Source organism: Lates calcarifer, linkage group LG5 (genome assembly GCF_001640805.2).
Source record: "Lates calcarifer isolate ASB-BC8 linkage group LG5, TLL_Latcal_v3, whole genome shotgun sequence".
Lineage (NCBI taxonomy): Eukaryota > Metazoa > Chordata > Actinopteri > Centropomidae > Lates > Lates calcarifer.
In genome coordinates, this window is record NC_066837.1 from 27,490,911 (window position 1) to 27,511,487 (window position 20,577).

Below are 20,577 nucleotides of genomic sequence, written 5' to 3' on the forward strand. Positions count from 1 at the left end.
TAATCTCTCAAACAGATTCCAAAGAAGCTTAAATAAGGAAATTGGCCTCTTTATTATACGGATAAACATCAGCTAACTGCTCATTTAGAAAAATCAGCGAGGGATACACAGAGCTGAGCAGCAGAAGAGTCTGATATGTGTTGTCCTCAGTCAGGTTCAGACAGGTCTTTCATGTTTGGAGAAGCTGGAACATGCTGACACTACATACTTTCATAAGTTTTTGAGGGGGGTGGGGAGTAGGGGGCAAATTGAAAGAAGGTTGTGATTTTTTTTTCTGTACTGATTTAAATGTTATTATCATTATGTTATTATTTGTAATGCATGGACTGGGACAAAGGTTTGCAGCGCTTAAATCCATCAGCAGCTGCAGAGTCTGTCAGTTCATTAAATCAGTGACAGTGCTCACAGTTCTTAGAAGCTCTCTATTCAAAAATCCAGTGGTAGGGAATTTTTTTTTTTTTTTGTATATTTTTTAGTGTTTGTTTTTGTTTCAAAATTCTAATAATTTATAATTCCATGCCTAATGTGTTCCTAACCTAATCATCTTAGGTTGGAATTGATTCTGACCCCACCCACCCCCACCCCGCCCACACACACACACACACACACACACACACACACTCCAATAATTTTTGTACAGTCCCTAAAATGATACAGAACTACAGCATCTGGCCTGGGGGTTGTTTCAAATGGAAGCCAAGAAAAATCCACTGCTTTGAAGTCCGTGTAAAGAATGTGTGATATATAGCCATGCACATTTACTTTTACTTGACTTTACATTTCAGTTATTGCTTGAGGTATTTGGGCCAAATAAGTAGCACAGTGTCACCTGACCATACTGACCCTTGAGAAAATGTGTTGCTGTGATACAATCAAACCAAGTGCAAGTTGGAATGGTTATGCAGGAATAATGGCGTGGCCTAAGAGTGTATAACAGCACCCAAACTGTACATGAGATTTCGCAACTCTGGGCTAAATAAATAAAGACAGATAGGAAGGTTCTAACTCTCAGCTTTCTTCTCTCTGAATCGTTCAACATGAGGAAAACTCCCACAGTTTTCAGCTGGAGAAGGGAAACATTCCACAGATAGAGAGTCGGTTTTCTCATGGGTTTGTAAATACAGTCCAGAGCATCACCAACAGAACAGTCACTTTTATCATTCACATACGTGGAGCTGTACCTGCTCCTCCGTGTTAAGAGAGGAATGTCCACGACCTCCAGCTTTATGCTGTAGCCTATAATACAGTGCTGTCCACAGTTTATGAAGGCTCAAATACTGGATCATACAATCTGACTGCCCAAAAAGTTGGAAAACAGCTGGTTACAGCCACATATGATGGTCCGTAGTCAGCCAGTCTACTGCTGACACAAACACAACTTTACTCACCGTTTAAGTCGTTTCCTTCAGCGGTACTAACTCTGTACTCAGGTGATTCTCCGATCATACTCCATGGAGAAACGCTGTGTTGGCGCTTTTATCGTTTCGTTCGGTTTTCGGGTGACACCGAGGAGCCTCAATGTCCCCGCAGTCGGTGGGTTACATGATTTAACTGCAGCACAGAGACAGAGACACCGGGTTTGGACCAGATCGTTGAGGTGTGAGGCACACACACACACACACACAGGAGGGGGAGGGGGGAGGGAGAAGAGAAGGGAAGAAGTAATATGACGCCTCTGTCTGATTGGCCAAGGCGGTGACTGCAATTTTCACCTTTGCTTTCAAGAGTTTTCATTGCATTTTTTTTTTTATATTTGTCGCTGTTCATAAAACCTCCATGTATTCTTATAGAGTTACCACACAACAAGCTAAGATATATTGTTGTGCATAACGTTTGGTAAATACTTTCTATAGAAGTGTTACAAACGTAAAGTCGGGTTATACAGCGGCAAATCACAACAGAAGTTATCTCAGAGCAGCGTAAAGTATAACAATTGTACATCTTTATAACATTGTTTACAGAGACCCAACAGTTCCCACCATGAGCAGCGCTTGACAGTGACAAAGGGAAAAACAGAAAGCTCCAGCAGAACTGTCCTCGGGGAGGGCGGCCATCTGCCTCGACTTGGGCTGAGAGAGAGAGAGTTCGGCAGTGACAGAGAGGAAAGCGAATATGGAAGCAAACAATAGAGTTGTTAGAGTTTCCGCTGCGCTATTAGAGAATAAAGCAGAGGGATGAAGAACTGAGTGATAAATATCTGTGGGCCCATGATTATAGAGTGGTGCAGGGATGGCATATTTTTGTAGGCCAACCCACAGGTTAGCATCACTCTGGTTCCCTCGACAAAAAGCCAGTGGGATTTTTTCATTGGCTTTTGGATTATTGCAGAAAATAAACTCTGAGACCAACAAAAGTTTGTGATACTGACAAGTTTTGTTCAGCAAGATCATTTCCCCAAATGAACACCACTGTTATGATTCTTGAAGCCTAAATACAATCACTAGAAGTAAAAAGCTAAATGCTAGGCTATAACCAAACCACACCACAGATGTATGACGTCAGCACCTTTTCATTTAATTTAGCTCTGACTTCTTCTACAAAGTCTTTCTTCTTAAAAAGTCAGCATTAGTTTAGTATAGTATTAGTATAAACACAGTGAAGGTTTAAAGGCAGACTGGTGAGTAGATCGCCTTTTAAAAGACATGTAAACGCTTAAAAAATCATAAGTGGGGTATTTTCTGATGTATTATATGCTGTAGAATAAAACGTATTGAGCTTGTGTTAACCACAGACTTTAGGCATCCAACCAAAAAACCCATTCAAAAAACCATGCAGTTGTTGACTTTGAGATGAGGGAAACGGACGTGTAAAAATGTGAACTTCTTTGCAGGTTTTAGGATTCATTCCCGCTCGTGGGTGTATTATGAGATGTTCCAGCTCTAATTAGTGCAGCTTTAACAAGACCACATTTTATGTTACTGTGTTGTGAAAAATAGTATATCCTTTAGAAACCAACTTCTCTATTGAGCATTAGCTTCAAGTAATTGTTTAGGGAGACACAAGTAACAACTACTTTATAAATGATACCTTATTAGAGAGAGATACTGAAATTTAATCACAGTTATAATCATTGAATATGATAAATATGATGGTAAACATCAGCGAAAAAGTGTTATGATTACATAGGATTTTTCAGTCTCATCAAAAAAAGTTCTGAAAAATATGCTGGACATACTGCGTCTCACGTTATCGATGACTTGCTGTGAATTATTCAGTCACAGCTCAGAAAGACACGAGAAAAGGATATATGTATGTAAATCAGTTTATTGCAAGAAGACCACTGGGGACAAGGCCAACATCTGTATCTCTCTCAGGCTCTGAGCTCTGCCCAGAGGTCCTCATCAACAAAAATGAGGATTTACAAACAATTCAAAAGACATGAGCATAAAACGACATTAATTAGCTGAAAACTAACTGTTGTAGGCCTACATTCTAAATACTGTATGTATCTCAAATATAACTGCTCATCAGAAGTTATTCAAACATCTGTGTTTATAATAGCATAACCCTCTGATATATACAGCATAATCAAGACAGTGCCTTTTTGATCTTGGAAATGCATTAAAATTACACACAAAATAATCTGAATTATGAAAGAGGCATGCAAACTGACCAGTATTTGTCTCTATGTAGCCTACCTGAAAATATACCCAACCACTCTCTTCTCTGTGTAAAATAACAGCCATATCTGAAGATGTCACACAGCTCTACAGCGCTCTCTTGTGGCTGCAGGAGGAGCTTCAACACCTATAGAGGATGTTTTGAATTAATCAGCAATTCTATTAACATGAGAATTGTTGATAGGACTCCCTCAAGGTAAAAATAAAGTAAAACAAAAATACATTTCTTCCACATTTTGCTTGAACGCATGCTGAAACAGAGTGGCAATACTGTTGACAAAGGTGTTTCTCTTTTTTGGCTCAAATACAAGCAGGAGAATGGCCACAAAGTGTTGGTTTTGAAGCTTCAAATACAAGAGATGGCGCAAGAATTCAAGCATTGTGTTTTTAAGAAACAATATGCTGTGAAGGGTCATGTGCCGTTAATATCTGTTTTGCCTGAAAGTGAATCTTTTACATCACTAATTGAACATGCAAAGGGATCAGGCTCCTGCCCATGTTAGGACCAGTGAGAAAAACAGCATTTTCTGTCCATCTCACTGAAACACAACATCTCCATGAAAACTCAACCTGGCCGTGCATCATCTTCAAAGACCACTGTGTTTGCACCAATATACAAATGTGGCAATATCTTCCCAAACTATACAAAACTGATAAATTATAAAGTTCTAAGTTCTTAAATATAAACAACATCAAGTCAGTTTCCAGTACTTAGATTATATATTAGGTACAGTACATTGTACAGCTCTGTCAATGAGAGCGGAGATCGTTCCATTTCATACACTGTACATGATCCAAAGGGCTGAAACTGGAGGTTAGACATGATCTTTGAATAAATTAATTCATAAATAAATCATGATTATGTCTTCCCAGTAACAGTGTTATCCTTGGCTCCCCTCGAGATTGTGACAAACCCATCCACACACACACACACACACACACACACACACACAAACACAAACACAGTGCACTCGAGCTGACTTTTAAGTCCAAATCTACGACTCTTACTCCTATTCTAAAAATACTTTTGGCTTTAAGAAGTAACAACATTATATTCAACTCAGAGACTAAAAACTAATACTTTAATATAGCACAAGAGGCCTACCATCTAGAGGGAACTTTAACTTCAGTAGTTACATGTTTAGAGTACCTGTAGACGCCTTGCAATGATAGAATAATATCTCTAATCCATAAAGTGACAGTGCTGGATGTCAGTTCCAGGGAGATCCCTTTCTTATGTGGGTTATAATAAAGAACAATAAAGCCCACATCTACTTGGATATGCCTCTAGAGAGACAGAAAAACAAACAGGCTCTATGTGAATAGTGTTAAATATTTAGATTCTGTCTGTCAGTGCAAAGCTAGACTTGACTTGTGGCGGGTACAGCATGCTATGTTAGCTGGTACTGAGCATGGGAAACATGAAGCATTTTGAGTGGGTTACTGGCGGACCAAATCACTAAAGTAAAACATACAATATTGTCACTGTCATCAGATCATTCGTACAGACTGATCCAGTTGTGCATAAGAGAGTTCCATATATCAGCTAATATTAGTACTTATCTAATCCTCAAATATATACAGAGAAAGCCAGTTTTTACTTAAAAATACCTTAATCATGTGCTTATATCCAAACTTGTACAAAGAGTAACAAACAATCCAGCTAAAAATCGCTGTTAGCGCAGGATTTCTCTCTTTCCTCCAGTCAGTCAGTTACAGTAGCAGCTTTCTTCACCAACAGTAGCCTAACTGTCGGTGTTAATACAGTTATGTTCACTCCAGCCAACCTTTCGGTTCATCAGATGATTGGCAGCAATCACTGCTGCTGGGACTTTCTCTTCGTGCCACCTCTCTGGTCCCCAAAACCCAAAACCTTCTGGTGTCCTCTCTCTTGTGTGTATTGCACCAAAGATTAATCATATAGATCTCTATTTTTCTATTTGAAAAAATAAAAGGTAGGACTTGGTTCCAAGGCGCCAAGAAATTGGAAGCCAGGTGAGGTTCCCTCCATCAGCCAGAGGAAAAAGTAGGAGAAGAAAAAGAGGAAGGGGGTCAATGGATGTCTCGGCACGTGGGAAGGTTGACGAAGATGAAGACGTTAAACTCGATGAGGATGGAGAAGCACAGAAAGACGGCGTACATGATGAGGCAGACCAAGCCCAGTCGCCAATCCAGAGTCCACTTGTTTAAATGGACACCGAGAACCTGAAGGTGGGGAGACAAAATTAGTGAAAGGGCAAGGTGAGAGAACAGAGCAAAAATAAACAGGTGGAGGTTAGCATCAGAGCTTATTTCTGAGATTCTGATGAACAGAACTGCATTTAAACATTTTCTGCTTTCTGAGAACTTTTGGAGAGGAAAAAGGCTGGATACATGGAAGAGACTGGAATGCCATGCCACAAAGTCCATAGTTGGATTCAACTGCGAAAGCGTGGTTATAGACTTGGCAGAAAGCAAAGGGTGGAGTGACTTATGGAGGAGGGGGTAGGTACATCAGGCACCACGACAAAGGTTATGGTATAAAAAGCTATATACATATTGTCTAAATGAAAAATAATCAGTGCTATTTAATGGCTGCTCAAATGATTATGCACACTAGATAAATTAAAGGAGCACCACGTTGGTTCTAGTTACTTAACTGTGCAATCTTTTCTTTACCACAAAAATGCAACTGCAAATGCAATTATAATCATCTATTCCCAATAGCTACATTAGGCAGTCAACTTGAGTCTTCTATGGCTAACACTATATCCAACACAACATTCTGATAATGCAGTGTATTTAGGCATCCAGTGCTCTGCTCAGTCTTGCTGTGGCATTGCTCCACACTGCTGAAACCTGTGCTTTCACTTGCTGATACTGCTGCCTCTGCTGCTGTTCCTCTTCATATAGCATTACATAAGCCACAAATCCACCCCAGAATCCACTTGTAGGCTCTGAGTCTATGTTCCCCAAGGGGGGAAGTTATTAAGTTCTTTGGTCTTATTCTAATTTTATTTGCCTTGTCTGGTTTTATTTCTTTTTTAAAGCAGAATTGTTGAGAAAAACACTTCATAAATAAAAGTTTGTTTTTATGATATTATCACCACCCCAACTCCCTGCTTTGCTGAGCCTGGTGTTTCTTTGTGAGGAGTGATGAGGTGACACCCTAGTCACCAAATATTTTTGCTGTACATATTCTGTATTCAAATAATAATCTATTTCACATGAGTAAGCTGAACTACATATCCTCCAGTCATTCCTTTGACTCTGCTTTTCTGTAACACACAAAGTGTGAAAAGGGCCTTGTGACCAAAATGTTGTTAGTAATATTTCATCAGCTAGACCACTTATACCACTGGAGCCAATCTTAGCTGACATTGGGGGAGAGGAAGGGTACACCCTGGACAGATCACCAGTCTATCACTAGGCTGACATACAGTGACAAACAACCATTCATGCTCACATTCACATCCACGGGCAAATTAGAGTCACCAGTTAACCTAACCTGCACGCCTTTGGACTGTGGGAGGAAGCTGGAATATTCAAAGAAAACCACATTGCATGCCCCAGCTGAATCAGGGTTCAAACCAACAACCTTCTTGCTGCCCTGTACCACCCTGTCCCCTTTCAGTAACTTGTAAATATATACTTACTGTGAAGAATACTGAAGCTAGTAAGAGTCCAACAGAGAATATGAGACCTCTGCTGTTAAGATGGATCTAAGGAGACAGACACAGAGTGTTATTCTTTGGCATACTGTATTACAGTTCACAAATTATATCAGGGTCTTAAATGGTCTTAAAATGCAGGTTTATGAAAAGTCTGACGAAAAGGAAAACAAGGCAGAGGCTGTTGCTCTGTCCTGACACACACAGAATTGCATCCTGTATTTATACAGTCAGGGGGACTGACTTTAATTTCACCTATTCTGAGATTCTTTTCCTGTGTGTAGACTAATCAACATGCCGATTAACATGTAAACATTTCACAGAGTAATAACGTGTGCCAAATACTGTGTGTGTGGGTGTGTTTGTGTAAGTAAGTAATCTTAAACTCCCTCCTTCTCTCTGCACTGCATATTACAGATTATTCTTCCTGTCCTTCATAAACACATTTCTGCTCTATTCTGGTCTAAGTCCAGCAGCATCTCCTCTGGCTGAGCTGAGAAGCACTCACGTTGGAGCCGTAGTCGATGCAGAGTGTTTGCAGCGCCCAGGGCAGGCCCAGGCCCACCAGGATGTCAAACACATTACTGCCTATGGAGTTAGAGATGGCCATGTCTCCCATACCTGAGGCAAGGAGAGCAACACTGTCAAGGTCTGTATACAATCAGGAGACAAGTCAATTATGACAAGCAATACTCTGCTGTGAACAGCCACTCCATCTCTAACTGAATTTCTGCTTTCACTCAACACAAATATTGATTTAATCTTCCTATGTCTTGTTGCAGCACAGTGTATTGGGCTGTGTGTGTGTGTGTATGTACCTTGCCGTGCTACAATAACACTAGCCATACAGTCTGGGACGCTGGTGCCTGCTGCTAGGAAAGTGATGCCCATGATGACATCAGGTATGCCGAGGGTGAAGCCAATCACAGTCACCTGAAACCCAACAGATTTCATCTCATTATACTGTCTTTTATATAGAGTTCATTGGTGCATTAAATAAAAAAAGACTACCATTGAACCAACTTTCCATCTGGAATTTAATTTCAGAAGTATAACAGTGTTTTAGCTTCCTTCATTGTACAAAATGCTTGAAAAAGCCTCCTGACACTGTGTTGCGCAAAATGTAACAATCCTCAGAGCTCTCCACTTGATTCTCGTCTCTACTATGAGAATGGTGGTAGTAACTGAATTTAGTGATCGATTAGCTTTTATATACCACACCAGTCTGCTTGGTGTCTCAGTCAGCTGTAAAGAATACACAATTTGTTTAAAGCACTTCAGCAAACAGAAAAGTACAACTTTAACCTTACTAAGAGAATAATGGACTAAACATGATTAGAATTTTAAAATAACTTAAAATAAGTCAAAAGTATTGAGTTGGTATGATTTGTTTTGTGATTGATCACTTCAAGTATATACTGTAGGATGGTGTGCTCCTATTTAAATATTAATATGCTAATGGGATAATAATTCCTACTGCATCACAAATCAGATGTGGAATCAGCAAAATGATGGAAACATACTTTAATAAAGTTGTGTGTCTGATTTCATGAACATTCCAACCAGTCTCTTCTTTGTAATCAAGAACTACTACAGAGGCAGTTGTTATTATTTCACTGAAAGAGCAAAAAAAGCACAGGAAGCAGCTCTGGGGCTGTTGAGGGGTTTAACCCTCACTTTGTGCCACCTGGAAATAAATGTATATGTCTGTGTATGACACTGTTAACGATGCCCTGTGCAGTTATTATATTGTAAATCATGCATTGTTTATAGCCGTGTTTGCTCTCTAGCATCTCGTCTTCATTGCCTTTGTTGGCACATTGTTGGGCTTGTTGGTACGTTACCAACACCAACTGTCAAGCCACAGAAAAGCTTGAAACCAACAACAAGATGTAAATCACACACATGCGTAAAAAAAAAAAAAAAAAAAGCAACTCTGTTGGGTAAAAACTCCAAAGGGTGCCTTCAGCTTTGCTGTACTTCTACTTTTTGTTATGAGGCAGACTGACATGAAAATGGCAGCAGCTGTACACTAGTGGAAAGTGTGGCACTCTCTGGAGACATAACGTTCAATAAAGAGCAACTGGACTGACCATCCAGACCATGATGTACGAGAGGCCAGCAATCCAGATGGTGGCAGTGAAGAAGGACACCATGAACCATCTCTCCCAGCGCCGCTTGGCACAGTTGGGCACGGTGAGGAACAGCAGCAGGGACAGTGGCCACATGGTCAGCCACTTCAGCTTGTTACACACTCCGGCTGGAGTGAGAGGATAATAGATATTATGATAGCACTAAAACAAAGAACAGTTTTATTTCAAAATGTCATCTGTGCTGTACCTGGAACTTTGAATGGCACCAGGGGACCTCCGCTATCATCCTCTCCCTCTCTTTCCTCATCATTCTCATTGTTCTCATTATCCTCATTTTCGTTCTCTGTCTCGTTCCCAGACTCCAGTCGCTGAAGTCTGCACCTCCCGTTCAAACCCTGCTCAGCCCCTCCCATCCCATTCTCTAAGCCCCGCCTCCCCTGAGTCCTGCTTGTTGAATCCGAGTCACCATTGGTGATGCGGTTGACTCGAGTCTCCGTCGTGTTGATCAGTCTTTGTCTCTGGAAGAGAAAACAAAACATTATTAGAAACAACAGTGAGATATCACTACAGTAGTTCCTTTAACACTGTGCTGTCAGTGATACTCTAATAGAATCATTTGTCCCAGTTAACTTCAGTTTGCTTTGATTTTTTAAATCATATAATAAAAATCAGAAAGAGTCCCTTATATTTGTCTGAAGCAGGACTTAATTTTCTCTCCTCTCCTTCTGTCAAAATCACAAATTCAGTTGTTTGGTTTAGATTTACATCCAGACTGTAGTCTGCAGTAGACAGGTGTCTGGGTGAAAATCTGGCTGTAATATCCAAAAGAAAATGAACATTCAGTTCACTCTCAGACAGTGTTATTTGGTTTGTATTTATTCTAAGACTCTGGATTTTTCAAAGTAACTTTAGTAATTACATTTCTGTTGAGAGTAGCTCTGCAGCCATTCAATTTCAAACAACTTGGGTTAAATAGTTTTACATGCTGCAAGATAATATACACACCATGTATAGGTCAGTGTATATGTACCTCATTGATGAGCATGCGAGAGGCCATGGTGAGGCGGGTTCTGGGAGAGAAATGACTGGTGATCATGATCCTCATGCCGGCCTCGGAAAAGGACAGCTGGTGGGGGTACGCAGACAGCAGCTCATCTACCATCAGCACTGACGGCTTACAGTGGAAGTTAGCTGGTAAGAAGTAACAGACAATGTTCATCTGACTGCAGTGCAAACTGTTTACTGTGACCCTGAATACCCTTTAAGAGTTTCACTGTTTATGTTTGCAGTTTTCATACTGGATTAGAACATTTTCACTGCTGCTTGTAAAACCTATGCTGCTTGTGATGAGAAATACAAGTATGAACTTGCTGAGATTTTTATAAAATGACAGTTCCTTGTATAAAAAGGTGTGTACAAAAAATGTGTATAAATGACAATATCTGGAACATACCATCTATGCCCCAGAATAACAGTATGTCTAGATTTTTTCACATTTTTGTGCATTTAAAAAAATGAAGAACTAGCAAACTAATCTTCCATGAATTCTAAACCATGAATCTACACCATCAAGGTCGCAGGGAGCTATAGTCTGTTCCAGTGCTCATTCGGTGAGAGATGCACGACAACACAGCAGTCTACCACATGGACAGATTAACATTGACACTCATATTCTCAGCTACAGGCAATTTACAATCTCCAGTTCACCTGACCTGCATTTCTTTGGACTGTTGGAAGAAAATGGAACTCTCAGATACACAAAGAGAACATTTAGACTCAACACAGAAAGGCCCCAAGCATTATTGAATGAAACCCGAAAGTGCTATCCATCATATTCCATACTGTACATTTATAGACCTATACATGTGATAGCAACCTACCAACCTGGAGAATTATACAAAGAGCAGTGGAAAGATTGAGTAATAATAAATAATGTAAATGGTTGCTGGCAAACACTTGCAGGTTGTTGTGCCTCCCTACCAACACAAAGTCACATATGGCAACACAAACACAAAGGTGTATGTTTAATAAGGGATTTACCAACAGCTATGTCCATGTTCTGTTGCACATTAACAGCTTCTGTGTGCATCTTTGTGGAGTAAGTAGGTGTAAACAGAAGCAATGTGTGCTGTGTCTGATGTATGCAGTTTCATTTCCACCTGGTCAAGCATCTCTAGCAGTGTCAGGACAAGTTTCAATGTCCATACAGTTCCACTTCTAGATATAATCTCAGCATTTTTCTAGGCCTGACATGTAATAAAATCAGTGTCCAAAGGCTCTCAGATGAGGTCCTGTCAGAGAGGCATCCGTGAAGACAAAAATCACCCTGGTATCATTTCATCTGCAAACATCTGAAAAACCACCCAGTAGTCCAGGTCCCTGCTGGCTACTGTGGGGACCATTTGTGATGTTGCACATTCAAACACATCCAGCCTGGCAACCATCTGCTGGAACAACTGCCACCTGCCACCCTAGTTCTCTTTATTGCCTTCTCAGCACACCCCAAGGAACAACTTAGCAGGGTCACTTGTTCTCATAGGAGCAGCAGTCAGAGTATCAGATGCAGAACAAGCTGACGGAGCAGCCTGTGCTGTAGAAGGTTGGTAGCCAGCATCTTGCACTGCTCTCCTCTCTTAGTTATTGTTGACCCCATACGTTACCTTATCTTTGAGGGTATAGAGACAGTGGCAGGCATTAGACTAATCTGTGGAAGTGCTAGATGGCTAAAACAGTCCCTTCTTTGACAGCTGAGGACCCAGGGGATTTTCATCGTCCTAGTGGCTGGTTAGCCAAACAGACACAGATGGCCAAAGGCATTGGCAACATCCCTGGTGAAGGTTTTCTTTATGCTATGCGAGGCATTGAGAGCAACTCTCCCCCTCTAAAGAAGGACTTATAGATTGTCTCGATTGAAACGTAGAGTGGTACCAGGCCTGCCTGCTGCTACATCAATTGTTCCACCAGAAGGGCCACTATGTCACAATAATCTACTGTGTCCTTGGTCTCAGGAGCTGTGTTTAATCTGGACAGCCACACTGCCAGTAAACACAACAATGCTGTAGTGATGCTGACCGGCAACTTTTCAATTTAATTACACTGAATGAGTTCAGGGGTGACACTAACTTGATCTCTGAAGCTGCTCTGCAGATATTTGTTAAGTTTTTGAACAGAGTAGCAGAGGGTGAAATCTCCCTGCTCACCATCACTTCATCACTTACAAAGAGGATGTTTTTTCTGACCAACAACAACATAAGGGATATGTTTGTGGATCCAGCGCTCCATGTAAAAGGAGTGCTGGGAATTCTGCCATCGCCTCACCACATATAAAGCCCAAAAGTCTGACAGCAAGGTGGAGTATTAGCGTTAAGGATTGATCCAGGACAAGATGCACGGAACTAATTCAATAAAGTCATCCATGACTATCTTTCCATGGAGAAGAACAAAAATAGATGAGGAGTGGTGTCCCAGCTGCCTTTATGCAAATTTTAGTGCGTCGAGACAAGCAGCTAAAACCTGCAGAGTCCTGTTAGAGGGCAAAGCCTGTGAGAAATAGAACACATTCTGATACCTTTCTTGAGCAGGACTGCAGTAGCATCACATGTGACATTATCCTCCAGATCAGTGCTTCCTGTCAGCCCATTGGCCAGATTCACAGAGCTCTTCTTTCGACGATCGAAATAGCGATGTGCCCTGCTGTTAAATCTGACAACGACAAATTGATAAAAAGGGAACACAGCTTTTTAAAACAAAGTACAGCCAATCAGTAAAGCATCAGTGGTTTCTGAGAATGACACTCACTTCATGATGAGGATATAGACTGCATACATGAGAATCAGGACGAGAGACTCCCACCTGGTACATGAACACAAAGTTAGTAAAATGTGTACAATGATCCAGCACTTTAAGAATCTTATATATATTGAGGCTTCTACAAAAAACACTACGTACCAGCACACTTTCTCATCATAGATGAACTAAAAAGACAAGACAGAGGAGAGATGAAGGAAGTAATTGAAAGTCAAATTAGTTTTGTATTTCTGCGTCTACTCCACTAGAGGGCACGACCCATCCAGAGCTTAAAAGGCCAGAAAAAAGGTCAAAGCATACATGACCTTTTGGTTTACTCCATTTCATTAAAAGAAAGACAGACATTGAAAAAGCACACTGTTCTTTTCTAGTCTGCAGTCACTTCTGAGGTTTCCTCTGTAGCATGCTGCACATGGAATACAGAAAATTATGGATTACCTTGTGACACTGTCATATTAGAGTGATGTGAGTTTGCTGCTGATTTATCTGTTTTTGTGTGGATAATATTGAAGATTTCTAATGTTGTAGTTGGTCCAGGTGGAGCTTACTTTAACTACTTTACATCCTGTTAAGCTGTTTAGTCTACTATCATACTTTAGAAGCTTGGTCAATAAAAATCTTTATCTTGAAAGTACTTAACTATACTTAGACAGAGTGAAGTAAAAAGTACCTCTACAAAACTGTGTTTAAGTGGAATGCCTGGGTAAATTTACATAGTTACTTTTTACCCCTGCTCTACCACTGAGAACAAGAGTTATTTAAAGGCAAACTTTTGATTATACATGATTTGGACTTTTCTAATGTGAATACAAAGCATTAGAAACTGCTGTGAAGTAGAATGTGTTGTGGGTTTGAGACTCCCTAAATACTTATACATGTTTTATATTCTGCTGTGATTGAAAAACTGCTAAAAATCCTCATTAATAGTGGACGTACAGTACCTGTATATTTTTATTGACTTTTTACAATCTAGGCAATATTTCTGGGGCAGAAAGTACAAAAAGGGTATTGGTACTAAAGCTGAGCATCATGAGCTGCACTTTCAAATTGGGCTTATATGCTTTATAATAAGAGGCAGTGTAAATATCTCTGCAGATTTCTGCAATCACCACAGACCCAATCATTCGCCTTGTGTACTTTTATGCATGTGTATAAGCTCTTACCGCAATGAGGGCCGTGATAGAAAATGTATAATAAATGGAATCTCGGAGTAGAGCCCAATGAGAGAGCTTCACTGCCTGCAAAGAAAAAAAAAAGGAAACAGAGATAAGCACAGCTGACGCCTCTGACATCATTACCATACTGCTCTTACTTAACCTCCTGAATCACAGTCACTAAAAAAGCCAATTGCAAGGTACCATCCTACATAGAAAAGGTGCTGGTGTGTTTATCAACTTTATGTAATCAGATACAATGCAGGAACCCACAATGCAGTGACTAACACTGTAATACTCTCCCACACAGCACTCATACTGTATACATAAGTAGAGGGTCAGAAATCACATCTTGAATGTGCCACTCCCAACTGTGGAGCCGTTTGCTGCTGTGAGCCAGAGGGTAAAGTTAGAGCACAACAAAGCTTGAAATGTTTGCTTGTGTTCTGTTTCACTGTACAACAGTTCTTTGTAGAAGGAACCTGCCATGAACAGCCAGCCAAAGGTAATAAACAGTAGTGAGGTGCATTTCTAGGCCTGAAGATGATTTTCTGTACCCCATCCCTCCAAGCCCAATCTTACTGCCTGCCCTTCTCCCTCATTATCTCACTGTGATTACATAATGCACAATCTGAGATTGCATCACTGTTTGGAGACCAGTGCATACATTTTTCAGAGCAGAGAGCTTATTCATGTTCCCTGCTCATTTCCATGTCCCTGGCATATCAGATAACATCAGAGGCAGGCTGCACGATATTATCTTTGTATGTCTTCATACTGATGTGATGTTGTACATGTGGCTGGTTAAGAAACAAAAAAAAATTATATATATTTGAAAATTTTCTGTGTGTACCACTGACTGAATTTTCTACAAACAAATGTGTGAATGAAAAGAATAAAACATAATCAGTATACACCTTTTTATGAGAAGTGCAGTTGCAAAGAATTTGGATATATGTAAGAGCTGCAGTTCCTAGTCTTTTTTTTTTTTTTTACTTTGTTGCTGTCAGACACATAAAATCATGCATGCACGAATCTGCAGTGTGCATGTGTGTCCGGAATTATTCTGTATAAACATGCATGAGTACATTCTAGCACTCTGTATTTATGTGGCTGAATATGTAAAGGTGACATTAGGGCAGCCAGTTGGACTCTGTGAAAATGTCACCAGGTCAGTGGTAGACTTGGTCACAGTGGTGCTATGACATCATACCTGGCCAGCGAAGAAGCCACACACACCAATAATGCAGAGGATGTTGAAGACGGCTGAGCCCACGATGGTCCCTACACCCACGTCACCTTTGGTGATGAAAACCCCTGGGGGAGAGAATGAGCCAGCACACACACACACACACACACACACACACACACAGAAAAGAAGAAATCTTTAATTTTTAATTTCATACATTTTAAAAATCAAATGAGAAGTATGTTAAATCTTAAAAACAGTCTATATGTTTTATTAGATTTTTACATGACACAGTAATGTAGTGTGACCGTCAAGTCTTGTGTGTAAAAGTTCTTAATATTGTTGATTCAGTATTCAGTGTATTGAAAGCCATGTTTCACTGCAGTGTCTTGATGAAATCCTTACAGTAAAGCATCCATTCAAAAGGCTTCCTCCTTAATGCAGCTACAGCATTGCAGCATGTGTTTCAGTTAGAACAGAGGAGGTCAAGAAGAAAGGGAGGGATGGATGAAGGAAACACTGTACCTATGACAGATGTGAAGAGCTCAGGGGCTGAGCTGCCAGCGGCCATAAAGGTCGCCCCTGCTACGTCCTCACTGAGCTGGAGACGCTGGGAGAGAGAGAGAGGGGAAGAGACAAATGTAAAGTTCATTTTTCCACAGGAGCTAGCAGTTTGAAAATCTAGTATAACACACAAAAAACAGGAGATCAGTCATCTGGCTGACCTTTGACCCTTGAGCTCATCATTAAGACCCACTAAAGTTTGCACATGAAAAAGCTCTTCATAAGGATAAAAATTTGGCCTGTAGCATATGCAGTTCTTCATTTCTTCTGCTATGCAGTCAAAAAGGTGACATTTTGGACATCAACATATAACATTATGATTAGTGTCTTTTATTTGGATTTGTTATTTATTTATTAAATACGCATAAATACAGTAATTATATTATTATATGAAACTATAAATAAAGATGACTTGTATTTATGACATTAGTGAGATACGACTGAAAACTCTGGCAAGTAAGTGGAGTTAAGATTTGTTTGTCTAAGAGCAAGACTCTTCATTACCTGGGTTTCCTTGAATGTTCAACATAAAAAGTTCCAGCTCAATGATGATATTTCATTTGAAAATACTACAAGTAGTTGTTTGAAAAGCATACTGCGTAATACCTCACATATCTTCTCCAGGGAAGGGACAAAGTAGTCATCACAAACGAGAGCCAGGGCACAGAACATGTAAATGGTCTGTGGAGAGGGAGAGAGAGAGAGAGAGGGAGAGACAGAATGATACATTTTTCAGGGATCAGGGACATTTGTTTTTGTCTATGATGGGGTGAATAGTTCCTAAGCTAAGATAGGTTCTTCCATTCTGTCAGCTGTCATAATGTAAAGCCAGCTGTGATTTGTAAGATCACGTTGTTCATGTTCACATTGTTTATGTCTTCTCCTGTTTTTTATTCCATTTTGAACAAATATCTGTGTGTACCCTGAATGTTGCCTTAAAAATAACTCTGTGCTCTCACTGTGACATTAAATTTATATGTAAATTACCATGAAAAATGAAACAAGTCTACTGATTGAAGGCTAAAGAGTCAGAGATCGGATCCCATGCAAATGCAGTGCAGTACATTAATGCATCAAATATTAAAAGAAATATTGAATAGCATGAGTGTGGGACCACACTATTTACATTTTTAAATAGTGAAGTTAGTTTTCACTTTTAAAACATACTGGCATTAAACAGGCCTGAGAGGGAAGGTTACTTATATTTGTATTTTTCTTATTTCTCTGCTAAAATTAACTGTCCCCTAGCCCATGCTAGAGAACAATATCAGACACCTGACAAAATAATGTGTTATTATTTGTTACAATATATTTGTTCAGTATATTATTTATCCATCAGCATCCTAAATTCAGCCCTTTGGCTGTCCCCTTCACCCTTTGTTTTATAAACATGCCCACGCCTCTGAAGTCACATGGATTTTCTCTCTCTACTTTTTTGACTTTATACGTAGTTTCCACAGTTTTAAAATTTGTAGAATGTCTGAACTTTGGACCCTTTCATTAAATAACAATGGGTTTGTTGGCTCTTTTCAGTATGGACATTATATTTGTATTTGTTTATAGTTTATTTCCCCATACCTCTCCACAAGTCCACATTTAGGGAAAACGTACCGTACCGTATTATTGCATACAACACCTTTCCTTAGCATTACATAATTCATACAATACAGACCACCGAGAAAATCAAGACAGGATGGAGATGAAAAACAGATGGCAATGATCAAGAGAAAAAATGTCAGGTAGTGACGACAGGAGATGTGTGAACAAAGAAAACTCATGAATATTCTTACACTTAATGAACCTTTCAAAGCCCCGCATACAGCAAGAATGACAAGGTGAACGAATGTCCCTTTTTTCCTTTTGTGCTCAGGACTGAGTCACATCTTACTGTGCACAAGCAGTTCTTCTATTTCCTGTTTCTGAAAGCAGGGAAAGTGAGCTGAACTACCCAACACCTGCAGGAGTGCTATGACTGAGCCCACACACTGAATGACTTTCAGTGTGTGCGTGTATGTGTGAGTGTGAGTGTGAATGTGTGTGTGTGTGTGAGTGAGAGAGAGAGAGAGAGAGAGATAGAGAGAAATGCCATAGGCCCAAGGCCATCAGACACTGATGTGGGGATTTGTCAGTTCAGGGTAAGCAAAAGGTCAAAGGTCTCATGTAATCCTGATGACTAGGTTTAATCTGGATTCTGATGTAGGGGTGAGATAGATGGTAGGGAAAACAGCCTTTATCACTATCTCAAGCCCATCGTATCTGTGAGCATGTGTGTGGCTGTCAGTGAGTGAACAAGTGTATGCTGAATGTACATTTGTTCTATTTGAGCATATGTTTTATGAAGGAATGGAAGTACCTAAATCTGGAGTGTGTGTTTTTGAGAGCAAATCGTCTCTGAGAAGTGATGACGCCTGTATTAATGAGCCATACAGAAAAGGAGGGGGTCAGCAGAATAGCTGTCAAGAGAACAGCAGTTGAAAATACAATACTGTGATATTAAAACTCAGAAACAAAGCTGTAATACAAAACATTTAGCAGTTTTCTGTCTTTTAGCTGAATCTAACACTAGAAACATCAGTGAGATTCCCTGATTGATGCTGGAATCAGCTCAGCAGCTTCACTTCTGGCTGAATCACAGGATAATACAACAAAAAGACAGCAGAAAAGAAAGAAAGCAGATATCTAAACTAGTATTTAAATCAACATGCCTGAACTAACACCATATGCTGCTACTGCACAAATGCAGTATAATTCCAACAACACACACATGGTGACATGACATCTGTGCTGTTATTTGCTCAGTTATTTTTTGAAAGCATTTTCAGACTTTAGGGTGTTTTTCACAATTTGGCTTCATAAGGTCTTTTATTTTAAAAATTTAACCAGTAATTAGCAACAAAATAAATATTCACAAGTACTCTCTAATTACCAGTACGGTCATGCAGCCACACTGAGAATTTTCAGAATTTAAGCTTTAGTTTTTTTTTCTCCATACTGTAAAGTTTTGTGCCTTTCTATATTTAACTTTTAACAAGGAAGGAAAAATTCCTTTAAATTATTTAAAAACATAAAAACTACAGGTTGATGAATTGATTAGTCCATTGACAGAGAATCAATTAACAAGAATTTTGATAATCGAGTAATCATTTCAAGAATCAATAATTCTTTATTGTCACTATGCATACACATGACAAAATTTTGTTTGGTAGCTTCCGGCTTAAGAAAAAGACAGACAAAGACACAATACTTTAAAATATACAGACAGAAAAAACAACTATAGACACACTATACATGTGTGCATTCAAATAAAATAAACAGAATAAATGGTCTGTACTTATATAGTGCTTTTCTAGTCTTTTCGACCACTCAAAGCGCTTCACACTACAGATCACATTCACCCCATTCACACACACATTCATACAGCACTTGTTATATACAAACAGACACACACGTTCGCACACCGATGACACACATCTGAGGCAATTTGGGGTTCAGTATCTTGCCCAAGGATACTTCAGCATGCGGACTGGAGGAGCCAGGAATCAAACCACCGACCTTCTGATTGGTGGGTGACTGCTCTACCTCCTGAGCCACAGCCGCAATGTGCAATGGATTTAAATGAAATCTGTAATGGATCTTAGCAGCATGGGAACGTACAAAAGTGCAGCACAGTGCAAGTTCCAGTCTTTTAAGGCACAGTGAATGAGTGTGAGTGTGCCTGCAGGGGCCCGGTGGTCTGTGTGTGTCTGCAGGGGGGGAGTGGTGTGTGTGTGTGTGTGTGTGTGTGTGTGTGTGTGTCTGCAGGAGGAGATGAATTTCACAGCTCAGGGGAAGAAGCTGTCTTTCAGTCTGGTGGTGCATGATTTTATGTAATTTATTTTATTAAATTTGTCTGTTTCTATATTTTCAAATGTGTAAATTTGCTGCTTTTCTGTGTTTTGTTGTATCATTTATATTATTGCAAAAAGAATATCTTTATCTTTTTGATTGTTGGTTGGACAAAACAAGACAGCTTTCAACTGCATTTCATCTTCAACAGCAGCCACATGGATTTTATTTGCTGCTAAGGCTAAGGAGATGTAGTTTAAAGCTCAAAAAAAGCTTGTCAGAGGACCTTGAGTTAAAGTAAGCTTATTTACAGTTCCCATGGTCAGGATTGAACTTTAACATTCAACAGAGTACTAATTTAAACTAGTTTAATTTAAATTTAACTCAGTCTAAATTACCTTGGTCAATTTAGTGTCTAAATTCTCAGAATTTCTAAAAAGTAAGCAAAAGTATGACTGCATTACAACTATACAGTATATTAGCACTACAGGTATTAGCTCTGACTGTCCTTCCTAAAACTATGGAGCATGCTGTTCTGTCAGAGAAAAGTACAGTAACATCTGCTATGAAATGACAGAGTACATTACTTTAAAGGTTAGACATCACAGGCAAATAACTGGTGATGATATACTATGTTTTGTTTTTGTTTTTTTGGGGGAATATCCTAGCATACTA

The 20,577-nt window shown here is 39.7% G+C and overlaps 2 protein-coding genes across 4 annotated transcripts in view; both read right to left on the bottom strand.

Annotated features, from left to right (window-relative positions):
• The window catches only part of LOC108884514 (ras and Rab interactor 2), a 35,524-nt gene extending 33,905 nt beyond the window's left edge, over positions 1 to 1,619 (bottom strand). For all 3 annotated transcript variants that reach the window (XM_018678431.2, XM_018678430.2, XM_018678432.2), the window contains exon 1: positions 1,389 to 1,619. The gene's annotated coding sequence lies outside the window, so the exon portion shown is untranslated. The remainder of the gene's footprint in view (positions 1 to 1,388) is intronic.
• A 1,627-nt stretch (positions 1,620 to 3,246) lies between these two features.
• Positions 3,247 to 20,577, bottom strand: part of LOC108884513 (sodium/potassium/calcium exchanger 3) — a 49,121-nt gene continuing 31,790 nt past the window's right edge. Inside the window, exons 4-17 of the mRNA XM_018678429.2 lie at positions 16,684 to 16,758; positions 16,039 to 16,123; positions 15,538 to 15,641; positions 14,334 to 14,408; positions 13,312 to 13,337; positions 13,162 to 13,215; positions 12,932 to 13,065; positions 10,394 to 10,554; positions 9,611 to 9,881; positions 9,364 to 9,530; positions 8,089 to 8,203; positions 7,779 to 7,891; positions 7,256 to 7,321; positions 3,247 to 5,825 (exon numbers count right to left, since the gene is read on the bottom strand). Of these exons, the coding sequence (XP_018533945.1) occupies positions 5,673 to 5,825; positions 7,256 to 7,321; positions 7,779 to 7,891; positions 8,089 to 8,203; positions 9,364 to 9,530; positions 9,611 to 9,881; positions 10,394 to 10,554; positions 12,932 to 13,065; positions 13,162 to 13,215; positions 13,312 to 13,337; positions 14,334 to 14,408; positions 15,538 to 15,641; positions 16,039 to 16,123; positions 16,684 to 16,758 (1,599 nt within the window). The 3' untranslated portion in view covers positions 3,247 to 5,672. The remainder of the gene's footprint in view (positions 5,826 to 7,255; positions 7,322 to 7,778; positions 7,892 to 8,088; positions 8,204 to 9,363; positions 9,531 to 9,610; positions 9,882 to 10,393; positions 10,555 to 12,931; positions 13,066 to 13,161; positions 13,216 to 13,311; positions 13,338 to 14,333; positions 14,409 to 15,537; positions 15,642 to 16,038; positions 16,124 to 16,683; positions 16,759 to 20,577) is intronic.